The sequence below is a fragment of the Calypte anna genome, chromosome 3 (genome assembly GCF_003957555.1).
Source record: "Calypte anna isolate BGI_N300 chromosome 3, bCalAnn1_v1.p, whole genome shotgun sequence".
Classification (NCBI taxonomy): Eukaryota; Metazoa; Chordata; class Aves; order Apodiformes; family Trochilidae; genus Calypte; species Calypte anna.
The window spans coordinates 22,285,403-22,304,068 of record NC_044246.1 but is presented as its reverse complement, the minus strand read 5'-3'; the positions used below and the strand labels follow the sequence as shown (position 1 = coordinate 22,304,068).

The 18,666-nt window shown below is 41.6% G+C and overlaps 1 protein-coding gene across 1 annotated transcript in view; it reads left to right on the top strand.

Moving 5' to 3' along the window:
* Nucleotides 1-18,666, top strand: part of KCNH1 (potassium voltage-gated channel subfamily H member 1) — a 182,654-nt gene that overhangs the window by 8,868 nt on the left and 155,120 nt on the right. Inside the window, exons 2-4 of the mRNA XM_030447664.1 lie at nucleotides 6,192-6,315; nucleotides 6,573-6,679; nucleotides 17,472-17,600. Of these exons, the coding sequence (XP_030303524.1) occupies nucleotides 6,192-6,315; nucleotides 6,573-6,679; nucleotides 17,472-17,600 (360 nt within the window). The remainder of the gene's footprint in view (nucleotides 1-6,191; nucleotides 6,316-6,572; nucleotides 6,680-17,471; nucleotides 17,601-18,666) is intronic.

The window sequence follows — 18,666 nt, the reverse complement described above, 5'->3', positions numbered from 1 at the left end:
AACCACAGTGGTGGTGTGTAGTGAAATGAGGCGGCAACCAGGTGCCACTAATTGCCCAGGAGTGGGCATGAGCTTGTGTTAAGCCCACCTGTGCCTGATTAAGGCAGGCCCAAACTGCGCATGAGCAGGATGAGGGGGCCAGTAAAGGGTGAGGCTCAAACTTCCAGGCTCGGGCTCAGTCCCGAGCTAGCCAGCAGAGAGGTCAATCGCTCTCGGAACAATAGCACTGATCCAGGCTAGTCAACCCTGAGGGCTATAGGCTCAGATCACTATTCATGAGTCTCCGCTGGAACACCTGGTTGGACCTTGAAGCGCCATTCCCTAAAAGAGGTTCATCTTGCTACAGTGGTGGATTAAGGGTTGCCCTTGATGACCTCAGAGGTCCTTTCCAACCCAGCTGATTCTGTGATTCTGAGTTTTGTATTTGTGTGATGACTGTGGGAAAATATATTGTTATATTTAAATTAATGTTTGTGCACTGCACCAAGCTGAGCACCCTTGTGGGGGACTTTTTCAGACCCATATTTGTGTCTGAACAGTGGGTACCAGCCTCTGTTGTTTCCAAAGTTTGTGCTACAGCTTGCTGAGTTGAGGTTTCCTCTTGGTCTACTCAGCATGTTCTTCCTCTCTGCAGGCAGCAATGTGGGCACATGCTGGACAGCACTGTGGGAATCTATCTGGCGGATGGTCTCTGACCAGTGTGTCCTTGAAGAGGGCCTGTGTGTCTCTGGAGGGATAGCAAAGGCAGAATTAGTGTGCTGGCCCCTGGGAAAAGGCGGGGGGGGGGGGCTCAGCTTGGCAAGGTTCAGAGTTCAGGATGCTGTGGGTGCGAATGTGCAGCAGGGAAGGGTAGGGAGGAAGCACTTCAGTAGCTTGCTCCATGCTTTTGCAGGGAGATGATCTCTCCTCATTCAGCTGGTCCTACTCAGATACGTCCGTGAGGTGCTTTTAATCCCCAGGCATTTGAGAGGTTTGAGCTGATGGATGGTTTTGGTTCAACAAGGCACTATATGTAAAAATAAAATTCAGCAGATATAGTAGTTTTGGTGAATCTGGGTGTTCTAGAGACTTGCTGTTGTTGAAGGATCGCTGTTATTTGGAAAGACATTTTCTGATCCTTCTGTGATGGTGAATTTTGTGAGTGGAGGAAGGTACTTGTTTCAGTGACTGAGCAAAAGCCATTCTTACTTTTTGGAAGGATGTAAAATATTTTCCTTGTTTCTTTCAAGCAGATGTGTATAGTTTCAACTGATAATCCAAAACTGCTCTGACAGTTGTGTGTAAAGGCTGACATGTGGACATACTACAGCAAACAGAACTGACTTGTGGAAAATGCAGGCTAGAAAATCTGAAGCAAAACACTTAGCAAGGTAACCAGCGCTGCAGACCCTCATCACAGAAACCCACCCTACTCATGCAAGTAGCTCTGCTGCCTTTAGGATGCTACAGTTCTTATTTGTGTTTCTGCAGCATAATGTGCTTTGTCCTGCACTTCTACATATTTCTGTGCCTCCCGGTGGTCTTGCTGAGACTGTACCAAATGCAGCACAGGCCAGAACCCTGGGTCTTCTTTTAGATGAGCCCTGCTTCTCCAGTTCCTAGCTCAGTTCTTCTTGGAGCTGATAAGAAGGACCAGTAACACTTACAGCTTCTCCTTGGGCCAGGCAATGCTGCTAATCCAATTGATATTGTGATAGAAATTGATTTCCAGGTAAAGGAGCCCTTTGAGTCCTCTCAAAGAGGTGCCTCAAGTCAGTTTCAGTACGGAGCCTGTCACCTGTACATTTTACCCCCTGTCTTTGAAGATAATTTAGCAGTGGATTTCTTCATGGTCTTCCGCTGACCAACTTCTTTCCTGGCCTTGTTGACCCACTTGTGAGTCCCCAAGAGGCTTTGCCCTCTGATGCTCAAAGAGTTCAATAGAGCATCCCTCATGCTTGTTGTGCAACAAAGCCACAGCTGTTTTCTGGCCTCTGGGACCCTATGTCCCTGCAGAGCCCATATTTGCCTCAGTGGATGTTATTTAATATTTTCTTATGTTAGGAACAATTGTTTCACAGATTATGAGCTGTCTCCAAGCAGCACATTGTCAGGAACATCAATGTAGTTGAATGTAAATAACAGCAATGAGAACAGCCCTTCTACCTCCGGGTTATCTGCCAGAATAAACTGTGCAGGGGAGTTATAAGTGGGAGTCCTTATTTAATGCTGTGTCTTGCCAGTGTTCTCACAGGGAAAACAACCATTGTTGGAGATACTCCTTCTGAAGAAACACAGGCATGTTCTCCACTTAGGCACAGAACCATTGTTGTATCATTGTTTTGTCTTTAAAGAGATCTGGGAAGAGGAGTGAGTAATTGGAAATAATATTCTATTTGTTTTCAAGACCCTTTCTTTGCAGATGCTGAGGCTTCCACTCTGTGGGCTGCTAGGCCACAGCAAGTTAAAAAGTGGGTACAGGGAGTCTGGAAATCACCAGTGCATATTGTCTGTGCCTTTGCAACAAATTCAAGAACAAAGAAACTGATCGTCCTGAGCCTGGTAGCTAAGGAAAGTTGGCAGAGAGTGATGGGTTGGAAACCTCTTTTCTGTCCTGGAAGTTTTGGTGGTGCTACACCACAGCTTCTCTCAGCTGCCTGGTTGCTGTGCTCACAGGGGCCAATGGCTTCTCTGTAGGGTCTTGGCTACGTGGGGAGTTCCCAAGTGTGGTGTTTTTTTTATCTAGGAATTATCTCAGGGCAAGCACAAAAAAAAGTATGGCAACAGATCTGGCAGAACAAGGCCAAAATTTAGTCAGGTGCATGGTGTTGCTTGTGGATAATAAGTCCAACTTCAGTATTTACTTCTTGTGTGTTTGTAAGGTATGTAAAACCTGGATCAAATGGTGAAGGTGATTGAAGTGGGAACTATCTAGAAGTGAGAAACACACACAAATGAGTGTGACCGTCAAAACCTCTGACTTGTTCTTTGAATTGATAGATGCCCAAGTTTTTACCCTTAAAGCTTTACATGTATGTAAAGATTTTTTAACTTGCTTATAAATCGCAGCTGACCCAACCTGGACTCTCTGTTGAAGAATTCTTACCTCCAGCTTCTGGAAGGACTCACTAACAGGACTGCCTAATCAGGATGCATATGATAAAACAGCCAAGTCACACTGACATAAAAACTCGTATGGTGAGGATGTTGGCATCTGTTCTCTTCAGCAGCTTGATAATTACCTTGGTCATTTGGGAGCTGAAACGAACGCTGAGCTTTTGCTGCCCTCAGGTAGCCCCACATCTCATAAGAGAACACCCAATCTGCCAAGCTGTCAGGGGAGACAAAATATTTGCATGTTCTTCTCTAAGCATCCTTAGAAATTGCCAGTCCAAAAAAAAAAATCAGCCTTAATTGGACCGAAAGGTACACAAGTGGGTATGTGATCCTTTAGCTTCTGTAATAATGGCAAAGAAACTTTGGTATGGTCTTTGAAACCTTGAGACCTGGAGTTATGCTAAAGTATTTGGTATCATGAATAGTACAGAAAAGGGGAAAAAACCTTAAACTATCCACCTTTTTTTTTTTTTTTTTTTTTTTTTTTGTAGTTTAGCTTAGATTTCTGTTTGCTATGTTAGAGCATTTCAGTTCTATCTTGGCAATACTATGCATGGAGCCTCCAGCTCCCAGGTCTTTGAGAGCTGTGTACATAGGAACTAGGCTGTAGCAGTCTCACCTTTTGGTGCTTACATCTTCTTGTGGACTTAGTGCTTTGTTTTTACCTGCACAAAGGGGTAAAAACACTGTCCTATTTTAAAGAGACCTGGGGGTCCTGGTAGACAAGAAGATGACCATGAGCCAGCAATGTGCCCTTGTGGCCAAGAAGGCCAATGGCATCCTGGGGTGCATTAGAAAGGGTGTGGTTAGTAGGTCAAGAGAGTTTCTCCTCCCCCTCTATTCTGCATTGGTGAGGCCGCACCTGGAGTATTGTGTCCAGTTCTGGGCCCCTCAGTTCAAGAAGGACAGGGAAGTGCTTGAAAGAGTCCAGCGCAGAGCTACTAAGATGATGAAGGGAGTGGAACATCTCCCTTATGAGGAAAGGCTGAGGGAGCTGGGTCTCTTTAGTTTGGAGAAAAGGAGACTGAGGGGTGACCTCATCAATGTTTTCAAATATGTAAGGGGTGAGTGTCAGGGAGATGGAGTTAGGCTCTTCTCAGTAGTGACCAGTGATAGGACAAGGGGTAATGGGTGTAAATTGGAGCATAGGAGGTTCAAGTTGAATATTCGAAAAAATTTTTTTACTGTAAGGGTGACAGAGCCCTGGAACAGGCTGCCCAGGGGGGTCGTGGAGTCTCCTTCACTGGAGACATTCAAAACCCGTCTGGACACGTTCCTATGTGATGTACTCTAGGTGGCCCTGCTCTGGCAGGGTGGGTTGGACTAGATGATCTTTCGAGGTCCCTTCCAGCCCCTAGGATTCTGTGATTCTGTGATTCTGTGATTCTGTGTGATAAAAGTAGGATTAGCACAGTAATGGTCATCAGAAAAGTGCCCTATGTAGCTTTAAATAAAAAAGAGATTATTTATCCTAAGGTAATGTTGACGTTTAAGTGTGAGAGGAAGATGACTGCTTAAGTTAATAGAAGCTCTTCAAGGAGCTCTTGAGAAAGTAGAGAGAAGGGAAAGTTACCTTTTGGGAGGGGGAGATGGTGAGAAGGAATGTATACATGGAGTAACACCATTTAGATCAGCGCAGGACCTGGCCTAACATCTGTAGTCGCACATTTTTTGTCAGTTTTTTGTACTTCCTGAGGAAAATTTAAAAATATCCTAGCGCAGTGCAACGTGGTGTTTATAACAGACACTCAAAAGCACTTGCTTTAGCAATGAGAAATGACTTGGCTTGCTTATTAATATGAAGGGGTAGAAGAAATGTATTGTTTTTGAAACAAAGTGCTTCAACCAAGTAAAACCCATGGTATTTAAAAGAGGCTGTGGGAAACAAAGCAGTTAAAATGTCCTGAAGTTATACTACTGGTGTATTTCATTCTAAAGAGCGTATAAAGATACGCTTAATCATGCTAATGGGATTGGGCAATGGATTTAGATAGCTACAGGAATGTTTTATTTAAACCCACTTGAAGTTTGCAACAGGAAGAAGTTTTTGAAAGGGAAAGTTAAGTTAAACGAAACTCTTTGCAATTAATAAGTAAAATGTCTTGTTTGTGTCTCTTGGTGCAGGAAGAATTAATGATGGCTATGTGTGTTTGAGCAGTTGAGGGTAGATCCTGAAAAGCAGATGGCTTAGAGGACTTCCTTAAAGGCTCCCCTGAAGTATGGATGCCTCTTAATGTCATGTGGCCTTTCTTGCAAAAGCCAGGGGGTCTTTGCAGCTGTGAAAGGGGCTACCATTGCTGCCTGCCTGCCAGTGCCCAAGCAGCAGCACTGCTGTCTGTCTTGGCAGAAGTGGAGTTAGTGATCTGCACAAGAGCCAAAGCAGCTGAGAGGGCCCAGCATTCAGTACGTTCATAATTTGAATTAGATAGCAATCATTAAAAAAGCAGTGCACACAGACCTAGTGAGAATGGAGATGTGAATCCTGCTCACTTTGGTGTTGGTTTGTTTTGGTTTGGTTTGTTTTTTTTCTGATTTAAACTCCTCCTGGCTGACTTGTACAGCAAACAGAAAGTTCTTCCTAATGCTGTAAGTGCTAACCCTGGTTGTCTGGTGTCTAGTTTGGAGCAGTGTGCAGTTCACATAACACCAGAAGCATTTGAGCTTGTGTGGCCAGCATGAAGGTGGTATTGAGAGGAGCCACTGTGTCTACATTCAGAGGAGAAATACTGCTCCTGTGCTGTTTTTACCACGTGTAAGAGGCTTCACATTCAAACCGAGTGTCACGGTGCATGTGGCACTGAGGGAAACAGCTTGGTGAATCTGTCCTCAGTCAAGGGATGAGTTTTACCTGCTTAACCACTATGTGTTTCTCTTGCATAAAACCATCCTCCTAAATCTTGAATGAGTAATTAATACTTCCTTAAACCAAGAATTTATTTAAAATAAAAACTGGAAATAATTCTGTTCAGTGCAGTAGGAATGGGATCAGGGAAAACTGTTCAGGGACTGAACCGATCAGGACTGGGTTCTGAAATGAGTATTTCCTCTAGTGCAACTATAGCCTTGTCTAATGTCAACCTGATCTGTTCTTTCAGATACTAATTTTGTCCTGGGTAATGCCCAGATAGTGGATTGGCCCATTGTCTACAGCAACGATGGATTTTGCAAGCTATCAGGATATCACAGAGCAGAAGTTATGCAAAAAAGCAGCACCTGCAGGTATTTGAGAACAGATTTATTTTCTGCTAAATAGCTTGTAGTGCTGTGCTTGTTGCTTGAGGAGAAAAGTAATCTGTTTATTCCAGTTTTGTCTCTTATTTTCTGAGGCTGCACCTGTGAAATACATTTTCCAGGTGAAATAAAATCAAAGAAGGGCTATTTCTAAATAAATCCTTAAATAAATCCTTATACACTGTAAACAAATGCTTTTGTGCCTTTGTCTAGTATCTGACTTGAATTTCTCCCTTTATTTGCAGTTTTATGTATGGAGAGTTGACAGACAAAGATACAATTGACAAGGTCCGGCAAACATTTGAGAACTATGAGATGAACTCCTTTGAAATCTTGATGTACAAGAAGAACAGTAAGTAGTTGATTGGTTTGTCTGTTAATGAAGGTTATTAATGTAAAGTTGTTTAAAATTGTAGTGTAAACTGCCAGTCTGTCAGCTCGGAGGATTGTTTATCCAGGGCTAAATAAGCCTCAGTTCTATCAGTTGATCTAAAAGGGAGAAATGAAAATATTAGGGATGAAGGCTACTCAGGGAGGCAGACAAAGCTCTCTAATTTGTTCTGACGTTTAGAGCAACTTATGTGTGATGCTTTAAGACAACACTCAAGATTTCATCAGCAATGATAACACACAAGTTAGGTTTGTGAAAATGGTTTCCATTACAGAGAACATACTTTTTCAAGTTTTAAAAATTTTATATAGCAAACCCACTACTTAGATGTATTTTAGGAAAGAAAAGAACCCATCTTTTGTTTTAGAAGCTGAACTACTTCTGACATTTGCAGATGAAACAGGCTTGTTTTGGACAAAAATTTCTTAATTGGGCTGTGATTTTTTTTTTCCTTAGAAATTTCAGTGTGCTTGGAACTGCACATACCAGCATATGAATTATTTTCCCAAAACTTGTTGCCTCATCTACCATGGTCTATGTCATGGGCACAGTTATTTTAATCTATTTATTGTCACCTGAAGTGTTGATATGCTGGGGTGTTCAGCCTGGCCAAATGTTAATCTGAAAGTCTGCATTTTGTAACTTATGTTTCTTTTAACGATTTTGCTTTCTGATTATGAAACTGGTAGTATCTCTGTATAGGGGAGGGTACCTTGCAGAAGCACCCTGCTGGAAGCTCCTTCCCATTACAGCTTTGATGATCAATTTTATTTCTAAACTGGTGGGAATGAGGGACTTTGAACACAAAATATAACATAAACTGCTATGATTTGATTTTCAGCAGTTAACCTCATTGCTGCCTTGCTTTTTGTAAGAGCAATTTTCCAGGAAAAGGTAATCTGGTCTACTTGTAGTTATGACCCTTTGGTCTTCCTGCTGAAATGACCAGCTTGTTCTGACTGTTGGAGTCCAGAGATAGAACCACAGGCACTTCACAAAACCTAAAAGATAATACCTAGGTATTATAGTGTGGAGCTGCTTCTTTTCTATCAGAATTAATCTGTTTTCCTAAGAAGTGGAATTGGTTTTTGTCATCTTTCAGAGAGAGAGAGGAAAAAAAAAATCTTTAGATATTTTTGCTTCATCTCTCTTCTAGGCTTTTTCTTCTCATTTTACCTTGTTCAAAGCATCTCAACCTCAGACATGAAGCTCAGGGCTCTTCTGGAGTGCATCTCTGCTGGTTCAACTCATTTGAAAAGCAGTATGTGCTATCCAAATGGCCTTGGTTTGTGCTCCTTTCCTTCTAGTGTTACCAGCTACCAACATTTACCTATTTCTTAAAGCTGATTTTTGTTCTTAGGTCAGTTAGTGGCCATAGGGACAACATGCTGCTCACACAGATGCATCTAAAGCCAGGTAAATAAGCTGCAGCCATGGAATCTAGGAGAATCTGGAATTTTCTCTTAGTTAGAGTGATTTAGCACCAAGAGGCTATGCAGCTACTCTTCTGTTGTTGCTGCAGCATATGACCTGTAGTAGAGCCTGGAGCCTCTCTGTCCTTTATGCAAAATTAAAAAGCAAGGTAACTGTGGAGTGAGAAATGTTTCCTGCCCTGCTGTGAGCTTCCCTGAGGAGAGGCAGCCTGGAACAAAGTCCAGCTGTGCAGAACCTGTGTTGTGCAACATGCCAAAGAGCAGAGCTATGATGGTCCTGATGGGTGCACAGAGGGTCACAGGCATGGGAAAAAGGAAAGCACAGAGCTTGCTTTTAAGTTTAAGGAAATGCAGTGCTATTGTGTTTATTAGTTTTGTGGCTTTAGAGGTACATTAGTTACTGTTATAGAGACTGACTGATAACACTACAGAGTTGTAGCTGAAAAACAACAGAAAGGGTTCATCCTGGAGCTTTTTCTCAGAACAAGCCACATCGCAGAAAAACACTGTCTTGTTGCTAGTTACTTAGCACCCAGACTGCTAAGTGGTCCTGTCTTTGTGGTCATCTTACCTCTGTCTGCAATGATGGCAGTTGTTGGTTTTGGCAATTAAGATGATTGGTTTCAACCTACTCTCAGTTTGAAATGTTTTGGAAAGGGATATATTTTTCCTTGCTTTTTTTTTTTTTTTTTTTTTTCTTCTCTTCTCTCTGGTCTTCCATTGTTCTTTTTTTTCTTCTACAAATTAGCCTGTTAATTGGGCAGGAAATAAATCTTCCTTACTTGTCCTCTCCTGCACTAAAAACTAACTGTCATGATAAATAGCAAGTTTTTATTCCATTTTTATGCTGTTGAATAATTGAGATACTTTCCACAGCCTGTATGTTTAAGGTACTTCTAGATGTTTTAACAATACAATCTGTCCTTTCAGGAGCAAAAAAGGGAAACAAAGCAGGAGTTTCAAGTTAACTGTGATGTTGATAGTGCAGGTCGATCTTCATCTTGTATTTTTATGTGCAGCATTCATCTCTCTTTCTCTGTCTGAGTAACAGTTATGTCCTGATCTTACCCTAGACATCTCAACAATACTTTGAGACCTTTAGTAAAGCTACTTTTGACAAGACACTCTCTGTGGTGGTGACCCAGTGCTAGTTTTCACTTGGTTGTGCTATAACAATGTCCCATCCAGATGCTGATAGTATATCTTTGTTGTAATTCACAGTATCAACTCTGGAAACTATGTAGGCTGTAGCATTTGGAAGAACAATACAATTTTCTGCCTTCAACATATTTGCATTTCTGGAACTGTCTCTACTCTGGTCTCTCTGTCCATCCCTCTCACCATCCAAAAATGACTGTCCTTCCTCTTTTCAGAACTTGAAGTTAAGATGTGATAGAAATTTTATATTTCCTTGGGCTGTGCCCTTGATTTCTTATGTGACAATCTTTGTTGTTCTCTGAAAGAGCTGCTTCCTAGAAATGCAGACCTCCTTCAGGGTAATTGGAAGCAATTGGAGCAAGCAGGTGCACAGCAGCCAGATTTTTGTTGTTGTTGCTCTGATGCCATCCTGTTGTATTCAGTGGAGACTCATGGTCATACCTGGAAGGAGACAAAGTGAAAGCTTTCTTTAATCTGGACTAGAAAATGACAACAACTGTCAGGCTGACAGTCATTTTATATGAGAGCTTCAGTTCCGTTGTTTGATGAAATGTGAGTCTCCAGTGATGCTGGAAATATTGTTTATTTTTATATGGTAAAATCAAAACATTGCTAAGTCTCACTGAAATCGGTGGAGTTATATGAATTTACACGAAGGAAGGATATGGCCCAATGTATTTGAAAATATCTTGTATCTAGGCATAGTCTTGTCTTAGCTTATTTGAACAGATACAGCATTAAATTAAAGTCTAACTTCTTATGAGACTTTGACAGCCATTTGTTAGGTCTTTATGGTCAGCCTCATAAAATAAAATGGCTGAGTAAATTAAACTTGGACTTTTATTGCCTAGTTTTTGCACAAGCAGTGCAAAATCACTTGCTTCCATTAGTGCAGAAGTAAATTTTTGTAAGAATATAAATTTACTCACTTCTGTCTGCCTCAGAAGAAGTGGTGCCCATTCAAAATCTGACCACCTTTTGTATGCTGTATTAAATCTGCTTCAGTGGAAGAATAGCTGAAGTGGGCTTGACTCTTCAAAGCCAAAATGCATAAAGAATTTCTAAGAGCCTTCATGCATTCCCTGTCTGAGCAAAAACATTCCCATTCCTTATGGTCTGCAACAGTGCTGAGGAAAGCTGTAGGACACCTCCTTCTTTTTCTTTTTCTCTTTCTTTCTCAGAGGTATTCAACAGGTGAGGTCAGTGGAATGGCAGCAGCCAGAGGGTTGGCTGTAGGTAATTCTTTTGAGCAATGCAAAGCAGTTCAGATAAGCTGTAGTTCTTCTCCAAGTATATATACTAGGGTGAGATTCACAAAGGCTGGGCTTCACTGTCAGTTGGTATTGAGGTTTGCTTCCCTGTTTTTCTGAGTTCTTGAATGTTAACAAATTTAATACTATGAATATTTGTGTGGAGTATTTTCTGTTTTGTTTGTTGGATTATTTTTTTCACACTTGCTCAGTGTATTAGAAGGCTCTTACATGTCAAAGAGCAACAAATAAACCCCAGATGCAAATAAGTGTGTTGGCAGATTCTGCTTATGCTTATCTTTGGAACCACTGCTTTCTACAGATGTTAAAAAAAGAAATAAATAACAACCCCATCCTCATTTACAGAGAGCAAAATTCACATCAGAGCAGTAGACCTGTTATTGCCCACCACTAGGGTGAGTTCATCAGAACTAGTATTGGTTAAAATAATTTAAAACTATTTGTATTTGCGTATGCTGTGCCTCTGGTGTCTGCAGATGGAAACTTTTGGTACATAAATTGCTCAACTAAATCACTGCATAGGACCAGATGCAGGAAAGAATGATGGTGTTGGAGTGAAGTGGCATGGATCTTCCTGAGCTTCCCACTGAAATCTAACTCCATATTCAGAAAGCAGCATACACACCTGCATCTCCTTTTCTGTTTTCTGTGTTCTATCTTCATGAGTTCAGTTACCTACAGGAAGGTCAAATCCAGGTATTTTTTATTAATAAAACTCATACTGATCTCATCAAATATGTTGCAGGAATGACCTGCTGTTATCTCCTCAAACATACTTAGAGCAGTGTGATTCCCCAGTAGTAGTCCTTAAATATTTTACCTTGGGTAAATGCAAAGAGTATTTCAAGACTCTTGAAAGACTCAAGTCTCTTCAAGACTCAAGCCCTGAGTCTTCCCCTTTGTTATACTCACTTACTGCTCTTCAAAGACCTCAGAATCAGGTAACCATACCAACACTGCTTCAGTATGAGAGTGTGTGCTGAACCTTTTACTAATGTGCGTTTACAGAGTCGTAGTGTCTTGGTTTTAAGCCTGGATGATGACAAAGGGCCACATGGCTGCTCTCTCCCCCTCCTCCATTTTGGGATGGCGAAGTGGAAATCCACCTAGAACCTCGTGTTGGGACAAGGACAAGGAGGGTTCCACTCACCAATTACGGTCGTGGCCAAAACAGACTCAACTTGGGAAAAAAATCAATTTAATTTATCATTAATCAAATCAAAACAGGGCAAAGATTAAAAAAGAGAAAACAGAGCTCAAATACCTTGACCCACCTCTCCCTCCTCTCAGGGCCCAAAGTACTTTGTTGCTCATTTCTCTACCTCAGCCCCCCACAGCTGCACAGGGGGACAGGGAGTGGGGTTTATGGTCTGTTTGTCATAGGCTGTTTTCTGCCGCTCCTTCCTCCTCAGGGAGAAGGATTCCTCACAGTCTTCCCCTACTCCATCATGGGGTCCCTCCCACAGGAGAAGGTCCTACACGAACCCCTCCAACCTGAGTCCCTCCCATGAGGTGCAGTCCCTCAGGAGCAAACTGCCCCAGCATGGGCAGCCCACATGGACTGCTTCGGGCACAGTCACTTCTGGCATAGGGTCTTCTGTGCCTGCAGGTCCACGTCTGCTCCACTGTGATCATTCATGAGCTGCTCTACTGTGTTTCTCCGTGGGTTACAGGGGCACAGCCTGCTGTCTCACCATGTGATGTAGGGAACTTCTGTTCAGGCACCTTCTCCTTCCTCACCAACCTGCTCTGGCATTGCTCTCATCTCTGGTATCACTCTCTTCTCTACCCTGATTGTTTCCTCTTCTTGAGTATGTTAATCACAGAGGCACCTCCATTTTCACTGATGGCCTCAACATTAGCCAGAGGTGGGGACTGACTTTTTGGAGGTGGAGCTTTCAGCATCTTCCCACGGCTGCTGCCCCTGGGTTCCCGCCCCCCCCGCCGCTACCAAAAAATGGCACCACATCAACCCAGAACACATGGGATAATACCTGTGTGTAGCAATTCCATCTTTGGGGACTGAAATTGATTTTTGTTATCTTAGCATGTGAAAATCTGCCCTTTAGAAGCATTAGCTGCCAGAGCACAGCAGCAGCAGATGTGGAAAACATCTTTAACAGCTTTAAAAATTCTAAAATATATTGTAATGTCTATTATGATTGTCAAAAAGTGGTGAGCCCCTATGCACTGAGTTGGTTTGTTCTTTCAGTGCACACTCTTTGCTAAGAGGAACTCTACAAGACTTTTGCTCTTTGTCTTGCATGGTCAAATGTCAGAGGCTCCTCTGTGCTCCTACTTAAAATCTGTGTGGATGTAGTTGCTTGCCTGACTCTTTCTGATCACACCTTATCAGCTGGTTTGCTCATTTGATATTGGAGAAAGTATTTGGTCTGTGTGGGATAGAAACAGTCTCTTAGTGACTACCTGGACACAAGTGAGAGGTGCCTGTAATGGTCAGCAGTGCTGTTTCTGTAATTGCAGTCCTGCTGCCTGCATCCCTGCACGTAGGACCTGCTGGAGACACAGCAGTGCTTCTACTCTTTCCATTTCCATGCTGCTTGACTGTTTACCTTCAGGGCAATACCTGTCTGACGGTTTGACTGAGGCATTATCAAGTAATGCAGAGGTTGTGCTGCTTTGGGGAAACTTGTCCTATTTGGGAAGGGTAGTGAAGGCATCAGCTGAATTGTGATAACATGGGGTTTTTTTATTGTATTTGTAAAATAAGTTTGTGTTACATTGTGGTAGGAATTGCTTATTGCAATTTTGTTTAAGCAATGCACTAAAAACTTTTGAAACACACCTGGTAAATTGACCTCTTTGATTTGATGTTTCAAAATGTGGGGAAAGAATGCATTTAAACAGTGATTTTGGTACTCACTTTAAGCCTGTTTTTGTTTGATGGTATGGAAACCTGAAGGAGGAGTCATCAGTATGCTCAGGGAGCAAAGACCTGTAATGGAGAATAATGAATAGACCTCTTAATATCTCTCTCACTTTAATGCTATGAGAGTTTCTGAAAGATCTCCACTGTGGATAAATAGTATGTTAAATGCTGGTGTTTCTGGCAAGGAGTTGAACATATCACTATTGAAATGCACAGGGCTGGAAAAGGGGAGAGGGAAGAGACTGTAGTATTTGTGTTCAAAATGGGAAGTTACAAGGTGTGGATGCATTTATTCTGTGCAGTATAGGGAAGCTTTGGCCCCTAAATCCTGGCTTTTAAAATTGTCTTGCCTGTGCTCAGGCCAGTGAAGACCACTAAGAGCTGCATCAATTAATTCTGGAGTTAGCTACATAACTACCTCAAGGCAGGCTGGTCCTAAATGCTGCTGTCAGAAGTTCATTGTAGGTTTTAATTTTTTCCTGGTTCATGCTGCTTCTCCGTCAGCTTGGAACTGACATTCCCTTTTCTAGCAGGAGTGGTCCTGTGCCATTAGACAAACTTTGGATTCTTTCACTATTGATTACAGCTCTAGCAGAAGCTAACGTGGCTCACAAGTGTTTATTTCTTTATATGTGCACCGGCATTATGTTGAACTTCACCAATGAGAGACTTTGCCAGGGTTGAACACAAAATGTAAATGAAATAGATGTATTTTTGGAAACACTAGTAAACAGTCTCTGTGTGGTTGTACATCAGTGCAGTCTGGGGGCATGTGGGGAAGCTATCTTGTTTTGCTATGAGAGCTCTGAAATGTGTTGTAGTTCCTCTCACTGCCTGAATAAACTATGATCTGAATCTGAAAACCACATTTTTATTAAAATGGCCTTGTTTGTTCCTCTTGACAGTAGTGGCTGGCTGAGCAGGGACATCCGCTTTGACACCAAAAGCATGAGGGCTGCCTGTAGGAGGTTGAAATTCTAGTTTCCGACTTGATTTATAAGTGGTTTATACCTTAAGCTTTCCTGTTTAATACTTAAATAAACTGTTTAATGTTTAAAAAGTAAAATTCTTCTTGTAATTAAAGCAGCATTCAGGAAAAAAAAGCTGAACACAGACACGTCTTGGCTGAGCCTTTCAGCGTGTTCCCACATTCCGGATCCCAGTTCAGCTATTATGTAAGCTCCTGGTTGCAGGGCACTGTGGAAAGCCCACGTAACCCAGCCCTGTGAGCACTCACCTCATGCTTGAATTTTTATATCCGTTTGTCTCCTATTAACAGGAAAGACTGACAAGATGGTGGGGAACACACTGCAGGGAAAAATGCTGAATAGCCTTGTGGAGGCAGATTGGGCAGGGTGGCCTTGCAGAATTTTCCTTGTACTTACCTCTGTTGTTTCTGTGTTACTGTGCAGATCCAAAACTGAAAGCTAATGTACACAGATCACCTTGGTTTTGTGTTCTGCCCTGGAATACACCCTGATTGTGACACTGACACTCTGGAAATCACAGGGGTACCCAAACAGTGACAATCATCAAAACCACTTCCTTTTAGCTGTTAAGGATATATCTCTTTCTCATTGCCGATGGGTCTCATCACTAAGATCTACACTTGCTTCTAGATGAAACAATAATTTTGTTTTCCTTTTTACGATAAATAATGGGGCACAGGGATGGGAGTCAAGGGAGTCAGAAAGTCAGAAAACCCTGCTGATATAAGCTCCGTGCCCTGAAGCAGCCTCCTGTAGGCTGCCAGAAAAACACCTTTTCTCTTGCTGCATTCAGAACATGTTGGAAAAATCTTGCAACAACACATCTCACCATAATAATAAAGAAAAGATGACAGCATGCATCTGAAAAAAAGCTGGAATGAGAGTGTGAATTGTATCCTTTCTGTTCCTGTGATGTGTACAGCATCTTCAATAGCAGAGTAATAAGTTTTTATAGCTGTGAGAGACAGAGATGAAGCTGAGTATGTAATTCAGCCTCAGTGCTATGAAGGCTAATATTATGAGCAGCCTTTAGAACAATGGATGTAGCTGAAGTAGAAAAACAATATGAAGTGGTTTTGAGTAGGGGGAAAAAAAAACCTAATCAAAAAAGCAAGTGCATGTAGATGGAAATCCCATCTGATTAAAATGTTGCAGTATTAGTACAGGGTGCTGAAGTGGGTAAAATAAAATGAAATTAGTTACCAAGTTGTCTGTGTAAAAGCAAGATACAGATTTTACCAACCTCAGAATTGTTCACATGTGAAGATGGGAAAAACAAGTAGGCAAGGAGAAATGGAAATAGGCAATTTTAGGAGCTCCTGAGAAAGGGTAATGTAAAGGGTGTTACTGTCTTGAAAACTTCTGTTGGCTGCTTTGTGTCAGTGTCTTCTAAGCTCATTAACAGGTTAGTGATGATTTTACTGGCACAGTTATGTTGCTGAATCTTTCATTTGAGCAAAGAAAATGCTATACTTTATTGGAAGGGGTTGTTCAAGAAGGCCAACTCTTAAAAAAAAATAAAAAAAATTATTGATCCGTGAATACTTTCTGCCATGCAGGCAGGCTCCAGAAATGGCCATCAATTATTCCATCTGGATTTCTCTGCTTTTTGAGCAAAGGCCTCCATGCATCATATACCCTGCTGTTTATAGAGGTGGCTATACATATGGCATGGAATCTCAGCCAGGGTTTGAAACTCCCTGTTCTATGCAGACACAGTGGGAGCCTTAGAAATTGAACTTGCATCTATGGAAGTTGCCCATGGGTCTTGGAGATGCTCTGGCTTTCTGTGGCCAGAAAATATTGCTAAGCACAGAGGCTGGGAAACAGCCAGGTAAAACACAGTTAGCAAAAGCCTCTGTTATATTAACATAGTTAGGACTTTTGAACTACCTGAGGTTTCCTTGTGATCCTTTAACAGTCAGAAAGCATAAGTGGCCTTTGTTATAATGAACTATTGCATGAAATACACAGTGTAGCACTCTTTTAAATACTGAGCAATTCAAGTGAAAGAGAATCTAGCCTAGAGGGAGGGTCCTGTGATCAAGAAAGAAAATAAATAGTTTTCAAAGATAACCCTTCCTAAAACAGGCTTTCCTGCAGAAGTGACAAAAATATCACTAAAATCAGAGTGGCTGCTCCTGTGACACAAGGGTGGTAGACTCTCACTTACTACATTGAACTTCACTGCTATTACTAGAGTGGTCAACTCTCCTCAAGGTGATCTGTGTGGATAGATGTCAAGGAGAATTGACAGCAGCATCTGAAGGGTCGTTATCTGGTATCATCTTTTCCTGTGATCTGCAGGCTCTAATCTCTCAAGCAGTTTTCAGTAATTAGAAGAGTACAGTTTTATGCAGCACCACTTACTCCCATCCAGAGCCCATGGTCTAGTCATGGTTCTTGTTCTCTGCTGAATTCAGAGTTTTGCTTCTTCCTAGAGTGATTGTCAGCAGGCTCAGGACCAGACAAACTGAAAGGCAGCTCGCAGAGCATTTCCCTTGCTTGGGAGAATTTTCAGGCTAGATTAGAGCTCCCAGAGCCTGGATCTTGAAGCTGGGCATATGCTGATGTAGTTGTTAGGGCATGGTCCTCCTTGTTTACAGAGAAGAATAAGGTCAACCAACCTGATCATGCTCTTGAGTTGAGACTGTATTATGGCCATGGTCTAGGCACAGTGGTTCTCAAGTCCTGCACAGAACCAGCAAGACTCTGTTGTGTGCACCCTTTGCATGTGTGTGGGACTCCTTTAGCAGATCACAAAGCACTTCATAAGTTCAGGTATTCACTCTGTAGATGAAGTCCAGAAATAGTAAAAAACTAATTAAAAGCAGAGCAGAGAGCTTAACACTCTTACTAGCTGCCTTGTCATTTTCCCTAATAAGTCTTTGCAAAAAAAATCAACATTAAAGTAGCATTTACAGATGACTGATTTTGAAGTGTAAACATCTAAACTAGCACATTTATTGTTCTTCCTACCACTGACCAACTTTTTGATATATTTGTTTCCAGGAACACCGGTCTGGTTCTTTGTGAAAATCGCTCCAATTCGAAATGAGCAAGATAAAGTGGTTTTATTTCTTTGCACTTTCAACGACATAACAGCTTTCAAGCAGCCTATTGAGGATGATTCATGTAAAGGTTTGTCTTTTTTTCACAATTATATGTTTATGCTGCTTCTGTTTGTTTGCCCTGGTCTCAAATATCAATGCCAAAGAATTAGGTGTTAAAATAGCTTGTGGCTGTGCCAGAGGGGACTGCATTTCTGTAAGGAACAGTTGCTGGTTTCTTAAGTGAGTTGAATCTGGCTCTCAATGGAATGGGTTATTGCTAATGAACACTCCCCCAGTGCTTCAGGAAGCAGAGTTTACTTAACAAATAGGTCGGTGCTGCTTGTCCTTTTAAATTCATTATTAATCCACATTCCAGCATAGCATTCAAGAAGTCACAATGTTGCTAAGCCCTGTACTAATTCCACATGACACTGTGCTAAAACTAAGGAATTATCCCTGTCTGATTTTAGCAAAGATGTGAGTCATTTCTTACTGCATGGTTTGATATTATTTACCATTATTGTGGGGTTCCTTATATTGAAATTACTGGCAAGTTTCCTTTAACATATACGAAGAGATTCCCATGATCTTAAGTTGAATTAAGTTGAATGTTGTACTGATGAGTGTGAAGTAGCATTGCTGTGTTTTGCTGTTAACTCTTTGCTGAGTTACAGTCTGCAAACCTGGAAGCAAACTCAGCTGTGACAGCAGCATAAACTTGCACTCAGGTTCAGATCATGTCAGAATCCTTTTGTACCCATATGGAGAATTACAGAGGCTTGCCTCCTCTGAGGTGAAGTAAGTTCTCTTGTTGTTTGCATTTTTGTAGTATCTAATAATATTTGTAGTATTAAATTAAACAGGAAACTTACTGTGAAGGTGAACTGATTTACATTTATGCTTAAAATGTTATTCTTTAAAAACATAGTTTCTCAAAGTGGAAACACCTGTTACCATGAAAAAGGAAGTGCAACCTTGACAAACCTACCCTGTTCCAGGCTATGTGGGTTATTTTTTTCTCTTTTTAATGCTATTTGTTTGGTTCTTCATTGTTTTAATAAAGCTAAAAAAATTTATCTTGTCAGAAAGCTTGGGTCTAAAATACTTTTTCTGCTGCCTAGTGGTCTTCACTGTGTCCTGGTGAGGACTGACAG